Source organism: Peromyscus leucopus, chromosome 20, assembly GCF_004664715.2.
Source record: "Peromyscus leucopus breed LL Stock chromosome 20, UCI_PerLeu_2.1, whole genome shotgun sequence".
Lineage (NCBI taxonomy): Eukaryota > Metazoa > Chordata > Mammalia > Rodentia > Cricetidae > Peromyscus > Peromyscus leucopus.
Window position 1 is genome coordinate 23,264,317 of NC_051080.1, and position 25,981 is coordinate 23,290,297.

At 37.5% G+C, this 25,981-nt stretch overlaps 1 protein-coding gene across 4 annotated transcripts in view; it reads left to right on the forward strand.

Moving 5' to 3' along the window:
• Window positions 1–25,981, forward strand: part of Efr3a (EFR3 homolog A) — an 89,627-nt gene that overhangs the window by 55,963 nt on the left and 7,683 nt on the right. For all 4 annotated transcript variants that reach the window (XM_028876023.2, XM_028876022.2, XM_037197510.1 and 1 more), the window contains 12 exons: window positions 390–468; window positions 2,026–2,161; window positions 5,456–5,617; window positions 7,882–7,996; window positions 9,209–9,260; window positions 11,057–11,229; window positions 11,631–11,706; window positions 14,440–14,601; window positions 15,066–15,197; window positions 16,349–16,416; window positions 17,305–17,432; window positions 22,834–22,925. In XM_028876023.2, coding sequence (XP_028731856.1) covers window positions 390–468; window positions 2,026–2,161; window positions 5,456–5,617; window positions 7,882–7,996; window positions 9,209–9,260; window positions 11,057–11,229; window positions 11,631–11,706; window positions 14,440–14,601; window positions 15,066–15,197; window positions 16,349–16,416; window positions 17,305–17,432; window positions 22,834–22,925 — 1,375 coding nt within the window. The remainder of the gene's footprint in view (window positions 1–389; window positions 469–2,025; window positions 2,162–5,455; window positions 5,618–7,881; window positions 7,997–9,208; window positions 9,261–11,056; window positions 11,230–11,630; window positions 11,707–14,439; window positions 14,602–15,065; window positions 15,198–16,348; window positions 16,417–17,304; window positions 17,433–22,833; window positions 22,926–25,981) is intronic.

The following is a 25,981-nucleotide window of genomic DNA, read 5'->3' on the forward strand; positions in this document are numbered from 1 at the left end:
GTGTTAGTTGATTATAGGAATAAAGTCCTGTAAAGGGGGTTTCAGGCCTGTGAGTCATGAACACCATGGAATTGTTAAAATAGACACTTAAAACTAAGTATACTGTGTAATCACCCTTTGTTTTGTATTGTTTAGGTTGACATGTCCAGGAACCTCTGTATGCCTCTTGTGGAGTTTGGACGGAGGAATCTTTCCTTCTTATGGCTTCATTTAGAGTCTAGTTTGTTACTACTGTATGGCCAAGCTTAGCAGTTAGAAATGTGTGCCATAGTTATGAAAGTGGAACTCTTGGTTTTCTTTTAGATAGTTTTCTGATTTTTATATTGTTAAAAGTTTTAAAAGAAGGTGTGATTAAAAAACCATTCCTAATTTTTGTTTGTTATTTACAGGCATTTAGATTATCACAAGCTATGGGATCCTAATGAATTTGCAGTTCATTGCTTTAAGATTATAATGTATTCTATTCAGGTGAGGTTTAATCAACTGTTTGTTTATTGAATAAGTAATGATTATTCTGTATAGATATGCATATCACCAAATAGGTAGAAAACTAGATTGCAAAGCATGGTTATTGTTTTGTTTTGTTGGTTTTCTGAGACAGGGTTTCACTCTGTAGCTCTGTCTTGAAACTTGCTATATAGGCCAGAGTGGCCTTGAATTCAGAGATTAGCCTGCCTCTGCCTCCTGAGTGCTAGGATTAAAGGCCTACTACCAAAGCTGGCATATGGAATGTTCTTATTTGTATTTTTATTTCTCATTTAATGCTTGTGTTCTTACTTGCCAATATGAAACATATCTAATAAGAGGGTTAGATAATTATATTGTGCCACCTTTTAGTACAGTTATTTAACTCATATATTGTGTGCTTTTATTATATAAATGAATTGGTATTGGTTTTCATTTGTTATAACTTCTGTTCCTTATAGAATCGTAGTATGAGCGCTATCTTCTACAAAGGACCACCTTTGGGTTTTTCCCCCTCAAAATCTGTGAAGATTTGACTAGCTCTTAATTCAAATGTGATATCATGTCTTCAGTTTTGGTTCTTTCACTGTGATTCTATTTTAGCTAATCCCTTGTAAGTAGGATAAAAATGGGTCCTAGTTTGCCCAGGATAGCCTTAATATATGTAGTTAAGAATATCCTCACCCTCAATTACAAATGTGTCATGGTCAGATAGTAAATTAAATAGCTGCTACCTTTTATACAAGGCAGACTTAGCTGCATGAGCTTCATGAGGAGCATGCAAAAAGTTCAATTTTTCCCAGGCAAAAAGTTCAATTTTAGGTGGTTGTTGTTGTTGTTGTTTTTGTTGTTGTTGTTGGTGGTGGTTATGTGTGTTGAACGGAGGCACATATATGCCATGGCATGCACTTAGAGGTCGTTGGTGGTGGTGGTGTGTGTATGTATGTCTGTGTGTGTGTTGAACATGGACACATGTGCCATAGCATACACATAGAGGTCAGAGGAGAACTTTCAAGAATCAGTTCTCATCTTCCACCTGTTACGACAGATTATCTGTCCATCTTCTGTTTCTTTGTCCTTCTCCTCTCTCTTCTCTCTCCCTGTTTTTTAAAATTATTTCTATTTTATGCATATGTGTGTTTTACCTGCATGTGTATATTTGCACCACATGCATGCCCAGTGTCCACAGAATCCAGAGGTAGGCATCAGATCCATTACAAACAGTTTTGACCTGCCATGTGGGTACTGGGAGCCAAACCCTGGGTCCTCCAGAAGAGCAGCTAGTGCTCTTAAATCCTGAGCCATCTCTTAATGCTTCCCACTCTCCACCCCTGCTGCCACCACCAAGTTAAATACAGTATTTGGTAATTTGCTTTCTTTCCTCAGGATGTCATAAATAGTTACCAGTATCACAGTTTATTCTTTAAAGGAATGGTTGTTTGGCAGCTACGTATTATAAATACCAGTCCTTTTTAATGAGTGTCACATACTTTTCCATTCTTACAGATATGTCATGTGCATTACTTGCTCACACATCTTTGTGCTATTTGTTTCCTTTAGGCTCAGTATTCTCATCATGTTATCCAGGAAATTCTTGGACACCTTGATGCTTGTAAGAAGGATTCGCCACGGGTTCGAGCAGGTATCATTCAGGTTCTGTTAGAGGCTGTTGCTATTGCTGCTAAAGGTTCTATAGGTGAGTACCAATGAAATACACACACAAAAGAATACATTAATAATATGAAGTGTTTTCCCAGTAGTTATCTGTGAAGTACCGTTTCAGATCTCTCCACGTATTTTCAAATGCTCTATAATTTGAGTGTCTGCGATCAGTTTTTCCTTTTTTCCCCCACCCTCTTTCATTTCCTTTCTCTTGTACTTCTTTTAATAAGGGTTTAAGGATATGATTTGTATACTGAACATTGAGTGGATACAGATTTTTAAAAGTGAAACAAGTTGAACAATTGAACACTTTTTTTCCTTCTCTGTCTCTGTCTCTCTGTCTCTGTCTCTGTCTCTCTCTCTCCCCCTCTCCCTTTCTCTTTCTTTTTAAATGTTACTAAGTATTCAACTCAGGGCTGTGCACATCCTAGATAAGTGTTCTATTACTGAGTCTCATCCCAGCTGTCTTTATAGTTTTTGAGATGACATCTTACTAAACATTCTAGGCTGGCCTTGAACTCACTATGTTGCCCATGCAGTATTTCAACTTGAAACCTTCCTGCCTCAGCCTCCGGAGTAGCTGGGCTTGAAAGGCCCACACTACCACGACTGATTCGGGTTCAAATTTCCTAGTTCAAAAGTGCAAAATCTGAAATGCTTTAATGTTGAAATATTCTTAGTGCTGATGCTTGAAAGTGGACTGTACTTGTTTTAGTGTGGGAACATTAAAAATATTGTATCATCTTTGTGTATAAGAACTTTAGGAAACATTGAATTTGGTGTTTGTATTTGGATATGATCTCTAAACTATGCATGCAAACATAACTATTACTAACACACACAGAAACATATACACACACATATGTATGCAAATATTACTAAATACCAAACATTTGTGAGCCCAGCCATTTTGGTGAAGGGCTTCTTCCATATTTAGTTTATATAGACAATTTTGCCCAATTATGAATTATAAAGAGACTGATCACATGTAGCCTGAAGTGACCAGGAACCAGAAAACTTCAGGAATGTGGATTAGCAAAAGCAGAATATCATGTGGCCCATTTTGTTAGAATGTGAGAGAAACAAAAGAAGTATCTCTAAAGTTACAGTGCAAGCAAGTAATCCTGCAGTTCCTAAGAGCTTCAGAGACTGACTAGAGATGTACTGCAAAGTGTAGAACTGGCTAGAAAGAAGTGCTGTCATTATCTTCAGTGTGAGGGAACTTGGGCAGTCTGGGAAGCTGGCAGATTGTAGGGTAACAAAGGGAAAAGAACAAGTCAAAGATCTTGTTATTTCATGAACATCTGATTAGGGAAATGAGGGGCTATGATAGAAAAACAGGAACTATAGGGAGAATCTGGCTGTGGTTTTGTTAAAAATTGTAGTGGAAGTCTTAGCTAATGAGATATTCTAATATTCATCAATGCTGAATAAGAGTGAACTGTAAATAGATGTTTCCTTTCCCAACCACCCAGTCCCAAATAACTGACTCTAGAGGCTAAATATGAATATAAATGCTTGGCCAATAGCTCAGACTTATTACTGACTAGCTCTTACATTTAAATGGACCCATTTCTATTAATATATGCATTGCCATGTGGCTCATGGCTTTACCTGTCCTCTAGCATCTTGCTTCTTCAGGGGCTGGCTCGCTTCTCTCTCGACTCTACCCTTCTTCCTCTGAGTCCCCAGTTTGATTGTCCCACCTAACTTTATCCTGCCTTGCTGTAGGCCAGTCAGCTTTATTATTAACCAATGAGAGTAATACATGTTCACAGCATATAGAAGGATTATCCCACAGAAGTGAACATTTGGGATATGGACTTTTCATTATTTGTCTTGTATGTAGTTTATCTTAAAAAGATGCAGACAGCCAAGTTTCGTGGTACACACCTTTAATCTTAGCACATGGGAGACAGAACAGGTTGATATTCTATGAGTTCAATACTAGCCTGGTCTACAGAGAGTAGGGCTACACAGTACGATCCTGTCTCAAAGTAAAAAAGAAAGAAGGAAAGGTATTGATTGGCAGATTAGTTTGAATTACAAAGTGAAACACAGGTGTTCTATTCAATCACTGCATTTACTGGTGTCTGCTGTGTGTTAGCTGTGGTGTTCTAAGCTCTGTGTATTGGGGGGTGGCATTTAACCATGGATCCCTTTCTGGAGAAGTTTGTAATTGTGTGTGGGCAACAGCTATGGAACCTTTAGTTAACGTGTAATATGACTGAGGTAGAAAGCAAAGAAAATCAGCTCACCGAAACCTGACAGACTGAAGCTTCTCATAATTGTAAATTCGTCCGTTTTTTTTTTTTTTTTTTTTTTTGTTTTTCGAGACAGTGTTTCTCTGTGTAGCTTTGCGCCTTTCCTGGAACTCACTTGGTAGCCCAGGCTGGCCTCGAACTCACAGAGATCCGCCTGGCTCTGCCTCCCGAGTGCTGGGATTAAAGGCGTGAGCTACCACCGCCCGGCAAATTCCTCCGTTTTTAATCTGAGAAGGTATAAAATAATTTTTCTGTTATAGTGAACCCTATAAATTTATGGATTTAGCCATCAGTCAAGTTAAATATCTCAGTAAACATTATTTTGGATAAACAAAATTAAATAGGTAGTGAATTAAAAAAAAGAAAGAAAGAAACATTAAGAAAAGGACATGACTGCTCCTAGGCATGGTGGAGGAGAAAGTTTACTATGGATGTGTGGATTGCCAGAGGCAGGGACCGGGACATCTAGGAGAATCCAGAGTGGACATGACCAGGTTGTATCATGTGGAGAGAGGGGGAGGTGAAGGGAGAGGAGAGAGAGTATGCACATGTATACCAGATGCAGCAGCCAGGAGGCCCAAAGGTCCAAAGAGGGAAGGGGTAACCAAAATGTCTGGATTATATAGGGAAGAGTCTCTGGGGGAAGGACAGCTCAGCCCCTGGGCTGGAGAGTTCAGGGTAGAGGGTGAAGTAATACCAGCCATACCCTGTAACAATTAGGGACTGCAGAATGCTGGGAGAACCTGGCAGCCAGGTTCACTTTAGTATGTTAAATAGGCACCTCGGCTTTTTGTCCTGGGTTTGAGACTTAACAGGTAGAAAGATTTAGATAGTCCACTATGCAGGTTGTATCAAAGCCAAACAGCAATTTCCTTATACATGCCCAAAATACGCTTGTGGTGTGACTGTGAGACTTTGTTGTTTAGTTATACAACTTAAAGAAAAATGAACTGCCTAGCACATAAATTATTTGTACTGTTGACAGAGAAAGAAAGTAACTGTAAAGTCTGTTGAGGAGTTTGAGAGTCCTGAGGACACAAACTTACAAAGATGGTCTTTTACAGGGCCAACAGTGCTGGAAGTCTTCAACACCCTGTTGAAACACCTGCGACTCAGTGTGGAATTGGAAGCCAATGACTCCCAGCAGGGGTCTGTGGGCAGCATCACCCTGAGTTCCAAAGACAATGATGAGAAGATTGTGCAGAATGCTATCATCCAGACAATAGGTTAGTGTATCATTTTCAAGCTACTGTATGGTGATATGTGATATGTAAAATGCTCTCATATAAGCCATTTGGCTTGTGTAGTGCATATGTCAAAGTGGAGTGTTGGCTTTGACCTCTAAAAATGGTGTTTGAAGAAAATAAACATAAGAGAACACAGTCCTTTACCATCTGTTGTTGACATTTTATGTCAGTTCTTTCATTTGTTTTGACCTTCTCCCCATCTCTTCATGAATCTACATGAATATTTATGAATATGTATGTATAAGAAGAAAATATTCATACTTGTACTTTTTAAAATAAATTTACTGGGTATAATAAGTTGTATATGTCATGGTCTTTAACTACTAAATCCATTTTTTTTTTTAAACTGGAAAAAATTTTCATACAGTATATTCTGATCATGGTTTCCCCTCCCTCATTTCCTTTCAGGTATTTCCCATCTCCCCATCCACCCAACCCCATGTTCTTTCTTTCTCCTACTTTTTAGAAAGCAAACAAACAAACAAAAACTAGAATTTTAAAAAAGCAAAGAGTGAACACCAAGATCTAAAAACATAATATATGAACAAAAGACCAATAAGACCAAAATATGCCCAAATAAAGCAATAAATAACAAAGAGTCTACAAAAATATTGTTGAGTTTGTTCTGTATTAGCCATCTACTGCTGGGCATTGGGCCTGCCCTTAAGTGTGGTTAATATACCCAGTGAGATTCCATTGAAGAAAATTAATTTTTCCTTTACCATTAAATTCTTAAGTATGTTTTTCCCATAGAATAAAGTATGTTTTATGTAACCAAAGTTTTCAAAATTGGTAAGCATCACTATTATATATATGTATTTTTTAATCAACCTTCCATAGTTCAATTTTGTTAATTGAACAAATAATGTCTTTAATAGCATTTTTTTCTTTGGGTCCAGAATCCACATACATTGCATGTAGTTGTAATCTATCTTAGTTTTATTTGTCTGGAAATTTCCATTATGGCATGGTTATTTCTCAAGGAAAAAGTCTCCCTCTGTTTCCATTGTTTGTTTCAGTAGACACTCCTTATTTGGATTAGTCTGATCTTCTGTCATTATTAAATTAGGTTGCACATTTCTGGGTAGAACACTATATAAGTTATATATTCTACTCAAAACAGCACATGCAGAGGTACATGCTTGCACTTCTTGGCAATTCCAGTTCTGGTAATTCACTAAAGTTACAGTCCGATTTTTCTATGACAGAGTTGCAGTTCTCCCCACTGCAAACAGTAAGCATTGAGAAGCCCCTCCAGGACCACACAGATGTTCTGTTCTCATGCATACTCTTCCACAGTCTGCACTCGCTTGCTTTAACCAGCCTTCACCATGATAACACAACAATCAGTTGAAGCTCCAGCATTTACTACTTTGATTTGGCAATTGGTGCTTGGGCCGTAATTAACTTGTTTTGTGGGTGTTTAATGTTTTTATTCTCATTTATCCGAGAGGAAACTAAAGCAAGTACTGAGTCTCAGAAGGTTATTGTGAAGTTCCGTCCCTTAGGGATTGCCTGGAGTAATATACAGATGGGTATTACTCTGCATATGGAGTAATGCAAAGCCATTAGATGCTGAGTGTATATGGTATACAGTATATTGAGGAAATGAATATTTCTGGTATTTACCAGACGGAGTGGGATAATTACTGACTTAGTGGGATTTAGGTTCACAATCTGCAAATAAAATTTCCTAAAGACTGCCAGCAGAAGTTTACCTAGTATTTATATTATATATGATGTTGGATAGAAGAAATTTTAATTTATTTAGCATTACGTGTAGTTTGAACATAGTCATTGTTTTGAAAGCGGTATTTAAAAAAATACAACTTTGAACTGGGTGGTGGTGGTACACACCTTTAATCCTGGTAAACAGGCACATCTCTGTGAGTAGGAGGTTAGCCTGGTCTACAAAACGAGTTCCAGGACAGCCAGGACTGTTATACAGAGAAACCCTGTCTCAAAAACAAACCAAAAATACAACTTTGTGGGCTGGAGAGATGGCTCAGGTTAAGAACAATGACTGTTCTTCCAGAGGACCCAGGTTCAAGTTGCCAGTACCCACATGGAAGCTAACCATATGCCCTTCTCTAGCCTCCTTGGGTACCAAGCATGCAAGTGGTACCCAGACATACATGTAGGCAATAATGCCTATACACAGAAAATAATTTTAAATTAGTTTTGAATTATGTGGGAAAATTACCACTTTTCAGTTTGTGAAATTTGTCTTCATGTATTTATAGGGTTTTTTGGAAGTAACTTACCAGACTATCAGAGGTCAGAGATCATGATGTTCATCATGGGAAAAGTGCCTGTTTTTGGAACATCCACTCATACTTTGGATATCAGTCAATTAGGGTATGTTCTCAGGTGTAATTGAACTCAGTATTGGATTATGTGTTTTTAACTCAAGAAAATGTTAGTATTTTAAAACTTAAAGTAATAAAAAGCAACAGTGTTTTCCTTGGTACTAGATCATTAGGCTGTTAAATCAGTGCTTACATATCTATTAAATCAGTGCTTACATATTTTTTTAATTATTTTTAACTTACAAATTCTCATTTTTTTTAACTCTTTTATTGATGAAATGGAAGATTTATTTAGTATGTCTGCACATACGTAGGGTGAAACTTTAGGCTTCCTGAAAACTTGAAAAACATTGTTAATGAATCAGGAATACTAACTTGGGATGATAATGATCCCTCCTTATAGATTTGATTTTGTAATATACTAAAACATTAGCTAATGTGTTAAAATGCTCTCATTAGGCCTTAGAAATATATTTAACTCTTGGGTTTTCATCAACAAATGTCTTTAAACTTTTGAGGAGATGGAAATACTGACTGCCGGATCACTACATATTTATACATGTTTAGCATACCATAGCCATCAATGTGTATAGTCAAGTAAGTGCTAAAAAGACACTGTCCACTGGAGAAAGTAGGATAGGGTTGTAAGTATGATGGGTGAACGTGTTTTCTTAATAGTAAATGGGTAAGAGTGGTGGCCAGAAGAGTTAGTAAGGAAGGCAGGGATATCAATGGCACAAAGAGTAAAAGTCAACTAAAGGATATTCTATTCTTACACTAATTATTACAGTTCTCTTTTTATGGGGAATAATGTAAGAATTTGATACATGTCTACCAAGTATGATGTTCAGACCGATGAAAGTAGCATTTCCATCTCAGATGTAATACCTGTAACTGTTGTGTTCACAGAGAACAGTTGGCGTTCCTGTAATTGTTGTGTTCACAGAGGATAGTTGACATTTCTGCACATTGTTGAGTCACTTGTACTTGGAGGATTTAATCTTTGTATCAGCACATCAATTTGTGTTCTTAAAGACCCAATAACTTGAATTTTCTTGTTTAAATTTTTAGCATATATCTATGTTAATTAATATGAAATTTATTTTAGTGTATAAAGTAAGTCATGACATAAGCAATTATAAAAATAAATAAAATCTATTTAGCCAGTAAGAATAAAGTTTTTAAATCAGAAAAGGGTATTTTAAGTAGATGAAGTTAATATAAATGTAAATTAGTAATGCCAATACTTTGTATATTTCAGGGATTTGGGAACCAGGAGGATTCAGATAATGTTGCTGAGGTCTTTGCTTATGGTAAGGAGTTGTAAGAGGTGAACATCCCTTAAATTACTGAAAAGAGTGGTACTTCAGACTCTGACTGGTTATATCTGTGGTTTGTTCACGTGAATGTCTCTCCCTTTATCTTCTATTCTGCCATTCTTCTCACTGTTCAGTGCTTGCCTGTCCTGTCATTTTGTTTGATCTTCATTATGATCAAGCCTACAGAAGCCAGAAACAACTTCCATTTTGTAGCTAGAGATACCTACACTCAAAGGAGTTAGGTGGACAGAGTTGAGGAGGTTCTCCGGTCACTGAGCTAGACACTGGAACGCATATGAAAATCCATAGTGCCTTCTATATACTGTCCAGACAATGGCTTCTTGTTAAGAGTGTTTGTGTTTTCAGTTTAGAGTGGCAATAGAGAACAGAAAAGCAAAAAAAAAAAAAAAAAAAAAAAAAAAAAAACAAACAAACAAAAAGAGGTCCTACGGTACTGTGTGCTAAATATACTCATTTTTTTCTTTCTTAAATTTGAATTTAATTACACAATTTCCCCCCTCCGTCCAAACCTTCCTTTCCTCCTTGCTTTCAAATTCATGGACTCTTATTCTTTAATTATTATTGTTTTATATGTTTGCAAATAAATGAATAAATGCAGCTTGTATTTATATGTTTTAGGGATAGCAATTTAGGGGACTCATCTCTGTGCAAGATGAATTCTCCCTCTCTCAACTGTCTTTAATTCCCTGTAGCTTTTCTTTTAGGGGGTGCAGCTTTGTGAGATTTCCCCCATTCATGTTGGCATGTCAGCTGGTGTTGCCATTGTTAGGTCTTGATTAAGATATCAGGACAAAGAAGGGACTGGTTCTCTGAAATGTGTACCCTTCCAACCAGGACCTTCAAAGTTCATTTGAGAGACCTTTTTGTAAGTGGTATTATACTCGTTTTTCCTACTTAGATACAGAAGAATCTGGTTTCGGTTCTAGTTCTCTGCCTGGTGCTTGTTATATAGGATTTTAAATTCACCTGCAGTGATAGTTATCAATCCTTTCCCACTTACCTTTTTTATTTGTTGTGTCTTCCTTAAAAACATCTTCATATTCCAAGGACTTAAGCACTGTTGATTCACTTTCCTTATAAAAGTTTCTAAGATTTGGCTCTAATTATTTATAGAAAACAAATTCTGTAAATATTAATATATCTCCATGCTTATCATCCTAATTATATCATAAGTCAGCTTTGTGACTCCTAGTGTCTGTGAAGTCTTCTATGGTATGGTTTTAAATGTTTAATAGCACTTACATATATTCTCCTTCAAAGTTTGAAAATTGGAGAAGTTTAACTATTATCATGAATGTCAAATCGAGTAACAAAATCCAATTTTCCAAACTGAAAATATGTCCTGTTCCCCAGTGCCTTCCTTTAAAACAATAGTTTGCAGCATCAGACTCCACCTGCTCTCCCTCTATCTGTCCCATGATCCTTATATGGTTCACCCTGCCTGTGCCGTGTGGCCTTCTCTGTGGAAGCCGGGTATTAGCCTGCCTTACACAGAATGTGGTATGACAGAGTTGACAGATGGGCCATGCTTGCAGTTGAGCCTGCAAATGGGACCATATACCAGATGTGTGCTGTTCATCTTATTCTTGTTACAAATGACAATCTTAAAATAATAACATCTTGACTACCTTACATGTTTCCTTTATATATTTCTTCAGGATTGTGTCCATAGTTTCTGATTCCGTAAATTTGTGATTAAAAAATAATGAGAATTTTGCCCAAGAAGGACTCATGAGACCATTGTTTGTTAATTTTCCCCTTGTATTTAGGTGACGTCTGGATACAAAGCCAAGACAATTGTTACTGCACTGCCCGGGTCATTTCTGGACCCTCTGTTATCCCCATCCCTCATGGAAGATTATGAGCTGCGGCAGTTAGTCTTGGAAGTAATGCACAACCTCATGGATCGCCATGACAATAGGGCAAAGCTCCGCGGCATCAGGTGATTCGCTGTGCTGCGTGAAAGCTGTCAGTTTTCTCCAACAGGGTGTTGACATCTGTGGGTGGTGGGGTGTGTGTTGGGGGGGGATTGTTTGATTGGTGTCAAATGACGTATTATGTTTTAAGATAATGTGTTGGAGTCATTCAATCTGGCAGAGTGCTAATCTAGTAATTATTATTTACATTGATTAAAAACTGTTTTGCTTTAAGCACTATGAATGAAGATGATATAATTCTTAGTTAAGTGTGGTAATCCAGTAATACCATTTTATATAAACATTTAAAATGTAAGTGTAGATGTTAGTGTTACCATTCAAACTCCTGAGTTTAAATATAATCCTCCACAAAATACAAGATATTATAGCCAAATATGGTATTCATTAAAAATTATATTGTTTCCAGAATAATACCAGATGTGGCTGACTTGAAGATAAAAAGAGAAAAAATTTGTAGACAAGATACAAGCTTCATGAAAAAGGTAAGGTCATTGTTTAAAGGTGTCTGAAATGTAACTTGTACCCCTTTAAATTGTCAGATGGTTTTATATTGATCTGTCGGCTTAAAATGAAGCCATAGAATTTGGAGTGAAAGACTTCTCACTGCCTACTTCTGCCTGCCTTATATGACCACAGTCCCAACTGTGACTCCTAGAGCCTGTGTTTAGATGTAGGCTCTTGGGGATATGCCCTGACATCCTTGTGAACCAAATATGCATACTGGTTTTACTTTAGCAGCTCTTTATAGACAGCTTCACTTCATCCACTGCCTAGTGAATGAATAACTGTACTAGTGTTTGCTGCCTGTTAGGCATTGTTCAGTATATTGTTTAGGAAATGAGTTAGGCACGATGTCTGCTTTAACACATGGGTGAGTTTAGGAAACTGTGGTGTCTTGTAAATTGATCAAGCTTCTTGTGTAGTTTATGCAGGACATTTGGTTCTATCACCATCTTTAATGTCACCATCTCTGTCATTATGTTGATGTCATGCTTCAAATTAACATTAATTAATCAATTAGATTGCAGTTAATTCTTTTGAGTTCATCTTTATTGTAAATTTACCAGAAACAGGGAAATAAGATTTTATTCATTCTATTTCTTGGTTTTGAGTATTTCTCAGAATTACTCATTTATCAAATTTGTCCCAAATAGCTAAGGACTTTTTTTTTTTTTTTTTTTTTTTTGGTTTTTTTGAGACAGGGTTTCTCTGTGTAGCTTTGCGCCTTTCCTGGAGCTCACTTGGTAGCCCAGGCTGGCCTCGAACTCACAGAGATCCGCCTGGCTCTGCCTCCCAAGTGCTGGGATTAAAGGCGTGTGCCACCAACGCCCGGCATGCTAAGGACTTTTTAACCATGAATGAATTTTGAAAATTTGGAGAGTTGTGTGTATGTATGTATACACACACACACACATACATACATATGATGGCTATAAATACACTGAAACTGGATTCATTTTTTTGTTGTTTCAACAGTAGTAGTAATATTTCTTTGCACTTGATTTTGCTAGACTTCAGGTTCTGTGAGTGAATAGACTGTTGCACCATTCCTGGTCTGCTATCTTGAAGATGTTCTCTCAAACTTGTGCTTTGATTAAAAGTTTTAAATGACTTACCTGGTAGACCTTTTTTTTAATTTAAGTATTTCATGCAGGAGTGCTGTATTTATATCATTTCCACCCCTCCCTTTCCTGCTCGAGTTCCCTCCTCTTTCTTGAAAGTTCATGACTTCTTTAATTATTACTACCACATGCACATGAGCACATAGAAATACAGCCTGCTGAGTTCTTTTAAGTACTGTGTTCTTTTAGTGCAAACCATTCTTAGTTGTTTCTAATTTAGAAATAATCTATTCACATCTTTCCTTCTTGGAAATTAATTTTGATAATTTGCCACACTTTTTATTTACCTTTCCATTTATTTTGTTTGGCTTTCATGTGATACCTTAACTAACAATTTACAGAAATTTCTAAAAAATGTAAAGAACAAAACTGTGTCCTATATCCCTGTGCAGAAGAAAAGCAGATTCATCAGCATGGACAATGCTTACCTCCAGCATTGCATCAGGCATTTGTGCCTTATGGTATACTTAGTCTAGGACAATCCAGCCCGGTATCCTAGGAGCATCTTAGATACTGAAGCTGATTTTCAGTCAGCAAAGCCTTAGCCCTTAAACTTGCCAGCATCTTTTCATCTCCCATTCCTCCTGAGCCTTATATAGAGAATAGCTACTCCCATTCAGTGCCCCACCACAGTCCAGCCCACAGTGCCTCACCTTGCAAAAGTGCTCATGTTAATTTAGGAAAAAACTGTTTATTATGAAATGTACATGCATATGCATTGCTACTTTACTTATTTTAAAGTGAACAATAGTATAACCAAAAGTATCCCATGCACCTTATTTTTCTAAGCCAGTACTCTTTTTTTTTTTTTAAGAGGAAATCATTGTTTGGTATTTATATAATATTATTTAGTTTTGTTAGTTTTTGTATGTTGAATGAAAAGAGCCATAAATCATATGTTCTTTTATATTCTTTGTTTCAATTAGTGGCATTTTGGTAAAATTCATCTTACATATATATTGTTGATTGTTGCTGGAGGGCTTCTCTCCAGGTTCCCCAAGCCCTGCAGTTCCACAATCCACTTATAAAATAATCACTCAGACACTTATATCACTTATAAACTGTATGGCCGTGGCAGGCTTCTTGTTAACTGTTCTTTTATCTTAAATTAACCCATTTTTATAAATCTAGACCTTGCCATGTGGCTGGTGGCTTACCAGAGTCTTTACATGCTGCTTGTCCTGGCGGTGGCTGCAGTGTCTCCCCTCCTTCCTGTTGCCCCAATTCTCCTCTCTCCTTGTCCTGCCTATACTTCCTGTCTGGTCACTGGCCATCAGTGTTTTATTTATATAGAGCAATATCCACAGCAGTTGATATTATGTGTGTGTTGTAAGATAATGCAAGTTATTTGTTGGCAGACTTTTGAACTGGTTCCCATTGGGATGCCATAAATAACGCTGCTGTAACCATGCTTGCATGTGCATTTTGCTGTGCAATGTCCATTTCTCCATGGCAGCCCATATCAGGGATTCCTGTGTAATACTTTTAAATGATACAAATGCACTAGAGAACACCAATTTACTTTGTGTAATCATTGCTCTTGTTTAGGCTAAATTGTTAACATAGAAAAGTATTGCTTTCTGTATCTTTCAGAATGGGCAACAGCTATATAGACATATATATCTGGGCTGCAAAGAGGAAGACAATGTTCAGAAAAACTATGAGCTCCTTTATACATCTCTGGCTCTTATAACTATTGAACTAGCCAATGAAGAGGTGGTTATTGACCTCATTCGACTGGCCATTGCTTTACAGGTATGTTTTTATAACTGTCCACTGAAGAAAAAATTTCTTTTTAGTGAAGCAGCTATCACTTATAGAGACGTATGATTATTCAAGAACATGAATTTTGGTTAGCAAGGTTTTTGGTTATATATTCAATTATAGTGAGCAACTGTGTGCTGAAAGTCATTCAAGACCTTTCAGCACATGATGCAAAAGTCTTTATACTTCCAGTCTAGTGGAAAGGGTGGTCACTAAATAATTATTATACGTGTAGCATTGTTTTGTTTGGAGTTGAGTGTTATATAATTAAAGGGCACCATGTAGTGCATCTGCACGCGTGCACACGCACGCGCGCGCGCGCACACACACACACACACACACACACCATGTGTTTTTGTCAACTGTCCATGCTATCTTCAGTTTTCCAGTATATTCATGGAGAATATGCTGATGTGAGAACTTGATATTTCAAATGTGTTTATTTTCTACTGAAGGACAGCGCAATTATCAATGAAGATAACCTGCCAATGTTTCATCGTTGTGGAATCATGGCACTGGTTGCAGCATATCTCAACTTTGTGAGTCAGATGATAGCCGTTCCAGCATTCTGCCAGCATGTTAGCAAGGTGAGAGACTTAGAAAAGTTCTTAAACCTGAGTTTTGTGTAAAACCAGCTAATCTTTAAGTAGTCATTTTTTCTAACTTTTATATATATATAATTCATTATATATAATTAAAATAATTTTTCAAAATAAAATTAAGATAATTCCTCAAAAATACGAGGTTCTAAGTCAAAAGTACAGTTAATATTGTCTGTTTTAGTTACGGTTGTTACGGTTTTTAGGGTCATTGTTGAATAGTTTTCTTCTCTCCCATTGAGCCATTGAGAATCATGTCATTTTAAGCTTTCTTCAGTTAAGTGTTGTTTGTACGGTCTAAGGCAGAGCTGGAGTTGAATGATTAATGCACCATTTTTGATTTTTATCATCTTTCAGTGGTGTTTAACTTTCTTCAGTGGTCATTCCACTTACTGATGTAATTTCATATATATTTCAGAATCCATAATTTAATGTGGCAGAAACATGCCACCATTGAAAGCCTTTGTCAGAGAACCTCATTTTTATGAGAACTTGAAGCACATCTTGTAAAATGTAGAGTTTTGGGTGCATTCTTAAGAGCCAAACTCATTCATTCATTTACAGCTCATTTATGCATTTGAGGTATGGATACTGTCTAAGTGAAGCAGAACTCTTAAGAGTCACCTTCCCCAAGGCACTGGGCTCTGAGCAGCTACTGAGCACACAGTTGGGGAAGTAGTGTGTGGAGGGATTCTAAAATCTGTTTTGAGAAAATATGTGCTCTGTTTCTTCATAGTATGTTTGAGCAAATGTAACACATCATGTTTACTTCCTTTATATATTTTATTATTAGGCATTTAATAACTGTTGAATCTTTAGTATCATGTGAAAACAAAAGGAACCTAATTTGAATTCAAAGATAGACTTCCCAGCACTCGGGAGGCAGAGGCAGGTGGATCTCTGTGAGTTCAAGGCCAGCCTGGGCTACCAAGTGAGTTCCAGGAAAGGCGCAAAGCTACACAGAGAAACCCTGTCTCGAAAAACCAAAAAAAAAACAAAGATAGACTTGTGTTTTATGTAAATGCTTAAAGGTTCTTTGTTTTTGGTTAGGTTTATAGTTATTTTGTAAATGTTCACTGCAAAGTCTTAAGAGGCAAGATTTTTAATTTCAGTTTTGTTTTCTGTTGGTTTGATTTCAGGTGATTGAAACTCGAACTATGGAAGCCCCTTATTTTCTACCAGAGCATATTTTCAGAGATAAGTGCATGTATGTGGATTCTTTATGTTTGAAGGGAAGGTTGGCTAGAGAGACTAGTTGATAATGATTACAAAGGAGTAACTGTTTTTCTAGGTTTATTATTATCATATTGTGTCATTTCTTTCATTTAATTCATATAACCTTTTCCCATACATAGTAAAGTACTTTCACTCTATAGTTATAGACATGCATACAGTCCTGAAAATACAAAGTTTATCTCCCTTTTTAGAATGTCATAATATATATCTTAATTATGGCATTGTTTTGCTGTGTGTTCTCATGTAAATGAACACTCCTATAACAGTACAATTTTCATGTTGAAAATTTCCATTACCATAATAACACAAAATTATGGGTCAGAAACAAAAACAAATTCATTTGTTATACTCTCTTCCTCGTATTCCACGGGAAAAAGCACATTGATAACACCTGATTCACACTTTGGGCTCCATGGGCAGGCGTCGCAGCATTGAAAGCACCAGCACACATAATAACCTCAATGGGAAGAGAGCAGGGCACCTCTTGTGACTGGGTGTGGGCTTTCTCTCACCATTCTGGTCCTGGGCTTTACAGTCACCCTCAGCTGTGTTTTCTCTCCTTACATTTTACTTAGTATAAAAACAAAAACTGAGTCTAGTGTCCTTCATCCTTTAATGTTCAATAATGTTCAGACATTATCAGAGTGACAAGGCTAAGTTTACTCGTGAAGTATGACTGGGAAGAGTCCTAACAGCAGGGACTTGGTCACTTCAAACAGGTGGACTTTTCTATCATCCCCAGGTAACTTGTACTTCTCTCTAAATATTGAGACCTTTACTGTTCCACTCCTTGCTGTTTCACTCACTTTTGCCCAGAAATCAATATTGAATGATTGTTACTTTTTTATTAACTTGACAGGCTTCCAAAATCTTTAGAGAAGCATGACAAAAGTTTATATTTTCTGACCAACAAGATTGCAGAGTCCCTGGGGGGAAGCGGATACAGTGTGGAGAGGCTCTCAGTTCCTTATGTGCCACAGGTGACAGGTATGTTCAGTAAACTTCCTGCCATGCAATGGGGAGTGAAGATTAGTTTTGTAGGTATACTACTATACCATGGTTTACTTTTTTTTTTTTTTTTTTTTTTTTTTGGTTTTTCGAGACAGGGTTTCTCTGTGTAGCTTTGCGCCTTTCCTGGAGCTCACTTGGTAGCCCAGGCTGGCCTCAAACTCACAGAGATCCGCCTGGCTCTGCCTCCCGAGTGCTGGGATTAAAGGCATGCGCCACCAACGCCCGGCATAACCATGGTTTACTTTTTAAAGGTTACTTTTAATTGTATGTGTATAAGTGTTTCGCCTGCATGTGTACCACGTTTATACAATGCTCATGTTGGCCAGAAGAAGGCTTTGGAACCTCTGGAACCTTTGGAACTGGAGTTATATATGGTTGTGAGCCACCATGTGGGTGCTGGGAACTGAGCTCAGGTCCTCTGCAGAGCGGTTAGTGCTTTTAACCAGGAGTCATCTCTCCAGCCCCTCATTAGTTGTTTTGGTTTTGTTTGTTTTATCTTTTATCTTTTTTTAAAGCTATTTTAAGTTCTTTCTATTCTTTAATATTGCTTTAGAAACCTTTCTGTAAAGATGTAGTTAGGAAATAGGACTTACTGATAGGAATTTACCATAGGGAAATCAAGTGGTTGGGTTTTGTTTTGTTTTGTGTTTTGGGGGGATTTTTCGAGACAGGGTTTCTCTGTGTAACTTTGGAGCCTGTTCTTGATCTCGCTCTGTACATCAGGCTGGCAACTCACAGAGATCCACCTGCCTCTGCCTCCCAAGTGCTGAGATTAAAAGGTTTGCACCACCACCGCCCAGTGGGTTTACTGTTATTTTAATCTATTACTCATTCATATGTTTTACACTTTAGTATTTCTTAAACAAAGAAGCAAAATGAAGTCTTTCATCATAATACAGTACTGTTGCACCCTTGTCATTTGAAAGACTGCAGACCATTTCTGAAAAGAAAGCGGCCCAATTTTTATGTGTACTTTTTCTTTTTTTTAAAAATAATGCCAGTGTATTTGAAGATTACATGATATCTTGCACCTAAGTTTTATTCTAAAAATGAAAATCAGTTTCTTGTACTCTCATATTCAGTTAATGTATAAATGAATGTTAGATTGGTGGAAGAAGTAGTTTCCTTTCAAGATAGAGATCACTGCTGTATAAAAAGAACTTTGATTCCAGTCAGATAATTTTATGTATTAGTTACCAAAAGTAGTTTAATTTTTATATGTAGCTGTCACCAGGCTGAAGCTAACTGGGCTACATAGCAGGCTTTGGCCAGCCTAGGCTACATAGTAAGAACTTTTTCTTTAAATAAAAATGAAACAAAACAACAACAAAGCAAAAAAATAAACCATGTTAGAACTCTAATTTAAGTATTTCTGGGGGGGGAGGGGTAAGCATTTTAAAACATTAAATAATTTTACTTTGGCTTTAGCTGTCCTTCCTTCAGGCCCAGAGTCTCATAAACCCAGGCAGAAATGCAAAGGTAACGCCCCCTGGCAGAGCCTGCCCTTTCCAAAGCCTGCCTTTCCCGTAGGAAAACCACTCCCTGGGTGCTTGTTTAGAAACGGAACTGTGGGCTGTGTTGACGTGCCTGTTGTTAGCTGTAACTTTGCTCTGTGTTCCTCTCCACATGTACCTTATTCCTCTTTCCTGCTCCCTGTTGCCGTAAGTGTAGTTTTCAAGGAGAGTTCTGGTACTTATTTTAACATGTCACTTTTGCTCCTTCTAGTTTTTCTCCCTCAGACAAGCTACATTCTCTTCCTCAGTGTCTCTTTACAAGCTAAGAGACTTCTGAATATTTCCGGGCATAATCAATTATTTACCTGGGTAGAAATTCCTAAGTACAAATAGACTTTTTTGATTTATAAAGACGGATGTTTTTAAATTAGTTAGTGTGTGGACCTTCTCTCATGCAGGAATCCTAAGAGTCATATTTTATGGAATACTCGGTTATACTCAATTATTACTTTTTTTTTTCTGTGTAATAGCTGTCTACTGTTGATTTTGAAAGTTACGGGCAGTTCAGACAAATAAAACAAAAGTAAAAGCAAATATATTTTAGTGTGTTGAATAGCATGCACCACCCACCACCACTGTAATATTAGCTCCATTTATCATATTTTGTGCCTTGCATTGAGAACAGCACTGTATTTATATTCCTACTTAATCCTTACACTAGCTTGGTGAAGAACATAGCGTTTTCTTTTTTACACATGAGGAGAGTGAGGTTGATAGTAAGTAATTTGATTAAATGGCACACTAAATTTAGCTGTCACTGTGCTCTTTTACATGCTTAATAATTTATTTGAGTTCACAATTTTTAATGAGATCAAAGATTTTGCATGCATTCAGAATGATCCTCGTCAGCACTGAGCAACAATCACCATCTTTCATTTGAGGCTTATAACTATGAGACCAACTCATGCACCACTCTAAGGCCTGCCTGACAACAAGGGATATAGCTTAGTGGTAGAGCATTTGACTGCAAAATGATAGAGATTGCATTTTTGTTTCCCCTTTTCTTGGGAGATGGAAATACTAAGACATTAGCAGAAGGCCAGGTGTGGTGGCATATGCCAGTAATCCCAGCACTCAGAAGGCTGAGGTAGGATTACTAGTTTGGAGTGCTTCTTAACTGATCAGGCCTACTGTATGTTAGGCATTGAGGGAGGTGATAATGGAAAGGTGTTAAGGTGTGGGCTCTGTCTTCAAGGATTACAATCTCATGGCAAAGCCAGATGAACAATGGAACAGCTAGTTCTAGAGAAAGAATGGTGATCTGCCTGAAATTGCTGACCACTGGTGTCTGAGCAAGTATTAGCTGAGCATGTATTGCATTTTTCTTTTTAGTCAAATTAGAACTTGAATGACTAGTGAATGCACCAGTGTGCACTAAATACTGCTATATGGTGACTCGACAGTGCTTTATCTGGAGTCGTTAGAGGTCACTGTCCCATGTAGTAATTAGCGAGTAGCTCTAGTGTTCCAGCTCTGCAAACAGAAGCCAAAGCAAGCAAGGTAGGCAGAGGTTCTGATTTTCATAAAGCAAGGTTTCAGTATTTCCTCCTTAAGTGTGGTTTCTCCTGAACCACAAAGCACAGGTGGTTGAACAACTTTGCTAATATTATTCTAGCTATGTAGGACAGAAGTTTAGTTCATCGTATAATTTGGTTCTAACATGACACCCAGTGGGGCAATTGTAGTATTTCTTAAAGGAGATGATTAGGAAGTGGAATAAAATCACGCTGCATGCTGAATGAATTCCAAAAGGAGTATTGCTAAATTCTGAAGTTACTTTATGCTTACTGGTACTTTAAACAAAGGCTTCCCTGGTGGTACTGCTTATAAAGTTGTGTCTTGACATTGCTCTCATTGGGTAATTAGGCAGTCAACATGATGTGTGCAGCCTCTTCCATGTCTATCTCTCTTATGCATACATTATAATTCGTGCAGTGACATAGGAATCTCAGGGAGCTGTGCATTAGTCAGTAGGCTGTACAGCTGTTATAGCTAGAACAGAAAGTTATTTACTTCAGAAACAGCTCCACTAGCAGGGAAAGAGGAGAGGTGCATTAGGAAGACACATTAGAAGGTTATCACTGGTAAGAGTCTAGGTAGGTAAGAAAGATGAAGATTTCTGTAGTGATGAATTAGAAGTTGGAGATATTAACTGGCATTCAGAAGAGAAGCAATGGTGCTGACTCCTGGTCAGCCTCAATGGTATCTGTAGAGTGCCTCCTGGGGTACCTGCTACAGCCCAGAGTGTTAGTGGTCAAGTAGATCCTTATATCAATGAGAGTAGGACAGGAACCAATTTGGTTATTGTTACCACTTGTAAGTGGTCATCTGCACCACACAAGAAACATTGTGAGCTATGCTTTCCAGACCCTCTTCCTCATGTAGTTCTGAGCTCGAGAAAAGTCAGTGAAAAGTACACACACGGTTCTGACAGTCAGAGAGAGGGACTGTATCCATCAGGACTGAGGTATACAGACGGGTAGGTGGCTATTTCTTAGTGGTTTCTTGAGAATGAGCCCTTCCAAAGAGCTACAGCATGACAGTGTATGATAGCTGTCCTGACCCATTCCAGCAGGGGTTTAATAAGCCTCTGATTCTGTGCATTGGGATGCACAGTGCACTTTTCCTTTTCCTTATATAACCATGGTTATTAGCTATTCTAGAATCCTGTACTTTCTATCAGTGCTTGAAAGAAGCATACAGAAGGCCTATAGTGATGTGGAAAACTTTCAACCTTATACCTATAATCATAATAAATAACACCAGACACAGATGCCATCTTATCACCTCTTAGGTTTGCTGCTACCACAAAAGTAAAAGATGACAAGGGTTAAGAGTACCCAGAAAGGAGCCTTCCACATTGATGGCTCGAATAATTTGTGATACTGTAAATTATTATGGCCATGTTGGAAAACATGATTGAGTTTTTTTTTTTTTTTTACTGAAATACTGAAAATATAACTACCATATGGTCCCTTAATCCCACTTGTGAGCACACCCAGAGTAATTCAAATCAGTGTTTGAGATGTCTGCATACCATGTTCCCTACAGCATTCAGTATTCACAAAGTCTAACATACAGAAACAGCTGAGGTGCCATCAGCCTGACAGTGATGTACATATACAGTACAGTGCTATTCTGAAAAACAAGCAGTTTTCACATCTGTATCAACATGAGTGAATCTAGAGGATATTGGGGGGCATAACAAATACCATATGACCACCTCCAGTCACATAGGAAGACTTAAATTCTGATGTTTTACTGCACAACATGGTGACCATTGTTAGTTATTGTGTATATTTCAAATTAGCTAAAAGAGGACTTAAGGCTAGCAAGATGGCTTAGCAGATAATTGCACTTACTGCCAAGCCTGATGCTCTGAGATCGATATCCAGAGTGTACATGATAGAATGACAGAACTGGTTCCTCTAAGTTGTACTCTGACCTCCATATGTGCACCAAAGTACAGGTTTTGGCATGCAGGCATACACACATGTGCAGATGTACACACACACACACACAAATACAAAACAATTTTAAAATGAATTGGAGGATTCTAAATGTTCTTACTACAAAGAGATTGTATGTGTTTAATGTGGATGTGCTGATTAACCTTTAATCATTCCAAATTATATGTAGTTCCAACGTTGTACTGCACCCTAGGAAAGAAGAAAAGCAATTACTTTGCAATTTAAGTAAAATAGGTTGAAAGTTGAGAACACACTGCTTTAAATGTTTAGAAAGAGCGTAACCCCCAAACTCACCTTTCTACATTTTCTTGCAATCTAAAATAGTTATATGACTAAAATGCAACATAACATTTCTGACTAACAAATAATAGAAGAAAATAATTTTCATTTCAGATGAAGATCGTCTTTCTAGGAGAAAAAGTATTGTGGATACTGTATCTATTCAGGTGGACATTTTACCCAACATTGTGCCTTCTGATGATGTGGTAAGTTGCTGGAAGTTTATGATGGAGAACTGTCTTAATGTAGTGATTATTTAGAAGAAAAATTTTCCTCCACACCTTAAATGGGGAAAATTACAAATCTAAATTATCCCCAAGTCAGCTAAATTGATAGTAGAAATTAATGTATTTTAATTTTTGTGAACTCATTTCAACTGTCTGTCAAGATGCATAAAATTAGTATATTATTAGATTTTTTGCATTGGAGTTCTGTATGACAGAAAGAGCTATAAAACAGAAGCAAAGCTGTTTTGTTTTACTTTAAGTATGATATGTTATGCATGATCTCTTAAGTTCTCTAAGTCCTCTTTATTTTTTAAAAATTATGAAGTATAAAGTATAAAAGCAGATGGATTTCTGCACCTCCACGAGGCCAAATCCTCACCTCAGAAGTTCCTGTGTAAGGAAAACTTGTCATTTTGGATAATAGCTATTATGAATATGACTTAAGCCATCTCAGTGAACTGCTCAAGGACTGTGGCTGCTTGCACTGTCATGCTTTTGATATTTTCCTCCTGCTCCAGGAGAGGGAGAGCACAGGAGAGTACTCTGCGGAGTCATAGAAAGAAAAACCAGCCAGTCCTCTCAGCACTAGATTGACACAAAGAATTTTTGACAGCCAACGAAAAGTGACAAATGCTAGCCTCCCAACTTAGCTTCCTCTTCATGATTTATACATTGTTTTCCTGCCCAGCTATTTCATTATTTCTCATTGATACAATATAAATAATTAAAGAAATATGCAAACAAGAAAGTAGGAACCTGAGTTGTCTGAATTCATGCTTTTACTCCCTTAGCTTCTAACCTCTGTCAGTCAGGGAATAAACAACTTAGATCTTCTTTGCTCTTCAACTCTCCATTATACAGAATTCTTTGGTCTTATCAGTCACTTGTTAGTGGAGCTTAAGAGCATTGACGTGGGCTTGGGAGATAGCTTAGTGGGTAAAGTTCTTATACAAGCAGGAGGATGCCCAGCACCTACACGAAAAACCAGATGCTGAGATGGGGAGGTCCTGGAGGCTCCCTGACCAGTCAGCTTAGCCCAAATGGTGAACTTGAAGTTCAGTGAGGAGACCTTGTCTCAAACAAGAAAGTAGAACAGAGGATACAAGGCTGAGTGGATAAAGCACTTGCCAGGTACACATGAAGACCAGAATTGGGTTCTCTGGTACCTCATAAAAGCCAGTAGACGTGGCATCCACCTGTGATTCCAGCATTCAGAAGTCAGGTACAGAATCTCTAGGACAGGCTAGCTAACTGGAAGTGGTGAAATCAGGGTTCACCAAGAGACTCTGTCTCAGTACATAATGAAAGTAATCAAGGAAGATATTTGACATTGACTTTGGGCTTCCACACCTGCACACAAATGGCCCTACACACATAAGGGATTCTGTATACATGTGCACACACAAACATGGAGAAGAAAAAGGTAGTGCTGTTCAGATGGGAACCTGACTGGGACAGTGAGGGAATGAAGAGAAGATAGATGTATGATGTACAGAAAAGTTGGGATTGAGTGGGCTGTGTTTTCACTGATGGAGCAGTACCAGTACCAACTAAGCAATAACCCAGAACCTCAGCCATTAGCTAGGGGAGCAGTTTTTTTTTTTTTGTTTTGTTTTTTTTTTTTTTTTTTTTTTTTTTTTTTTGCATACACTGCCAGTTTCCTAACCCTGACCCAAGGAAGGCCAATTCCCAGGGGTATGAGGCATTGGTCTTTGTTGGTAGTACACTTTCACTTAGGACTTTGTCCATTCCTTACATATTCACACAGGCTTCCTCTGCTCCTACAGGTAGGTAGAGGAGCAATTGAGGAAGACATCCCAATATCAACTTTCGGCCTCAGCATGCTTGCACTCTCCATCCATGTTCACACGTACATGTGCATGCACACAAAATACTTGAAGAGGTTAAAACTCTTCCCCCCAAGTCCACCTCATTTTTCAAAGCCACTTTAATATATACATTTCTTAATGGTAAAGAGTATCTTGCTCACTCTTTCAATGAGTGTGAATTTACTCTTCTTAACCTTTCAAGTAAATACATTTGCTTAGAGCCTTGGCTTCTAGACTTAATTTTAATCAAGAATACAGTATGGTTTAATGGTTGTGTTTTTATATCTCTTTTTATTTTTTGTTCTAAAATTAATGTGTTTGACACTTGAGACTGTTGTAAAGAATCATTCTGTTATAAAATAAGCTGAAAAATATTTACTTAAAGAACTGTAGGGGGAAGATTCTCTGAATATTACATTAAAATTTCATTAATACATTAGCTTTTCAAAGACAGTGTGCTGAAGGTCCTCAGTCACATACATCACACACTGCATGTTTGATAAGTACAATTTAGTATCATATTTACTTGAGCACACTTGAGTTTCAAACTCAGGGGAATATGCTTTTTTTGTATATTAGTTGTTCAAATGCCAAAAGACAGAACAGAATTGCCTTATAGGCAAAACTAAGTAGTTTATAGCAAGGGCAGGAGAAACTCATACAGTTAGCTATTTTCCAGTTATTGGTAAATATTTATTTCAGCATTAATCAGTAAAAGTTAATATAACAAGAATACTGGCATTTTAACTTTTCCCATGTTCTTTGTCCTGTACTATATATAGTTTTTTTGGTTGCTTTTTTCAATCTGAAGCTATTTAGCCCAGTCTAAGAACAGTGAGTTTTGTTTACGTCATAAAAATGCTAGTGCTAGATTGCTCATAGGTGCAAATGACTAGTCAGAACCTAATCTTGTATGTCTGCTCCAAATATCTAGAATGCAACTGAAGATTCCAAAGTTTAATCTGACTTCAACTAAAAATGTGACCCTCGGTAGCAAAGCTGAGGTAGCGGAACTCTTGCTGCTTGACTTCCAGCTAAAGCCTTTGTTAAGAGACGCTAAAGTGCAGAACACGCAGTCTTGCTTTCGTTAGTCTTGCTGCCTTAGACTTAGCAAAAGACGCTCATGAGCTAAAATTAGGGATGACCGAAGTGCCAGGCAAGTACTCATGTATCGTATCATTGCTTAACTTTTATTCAGAGATACTA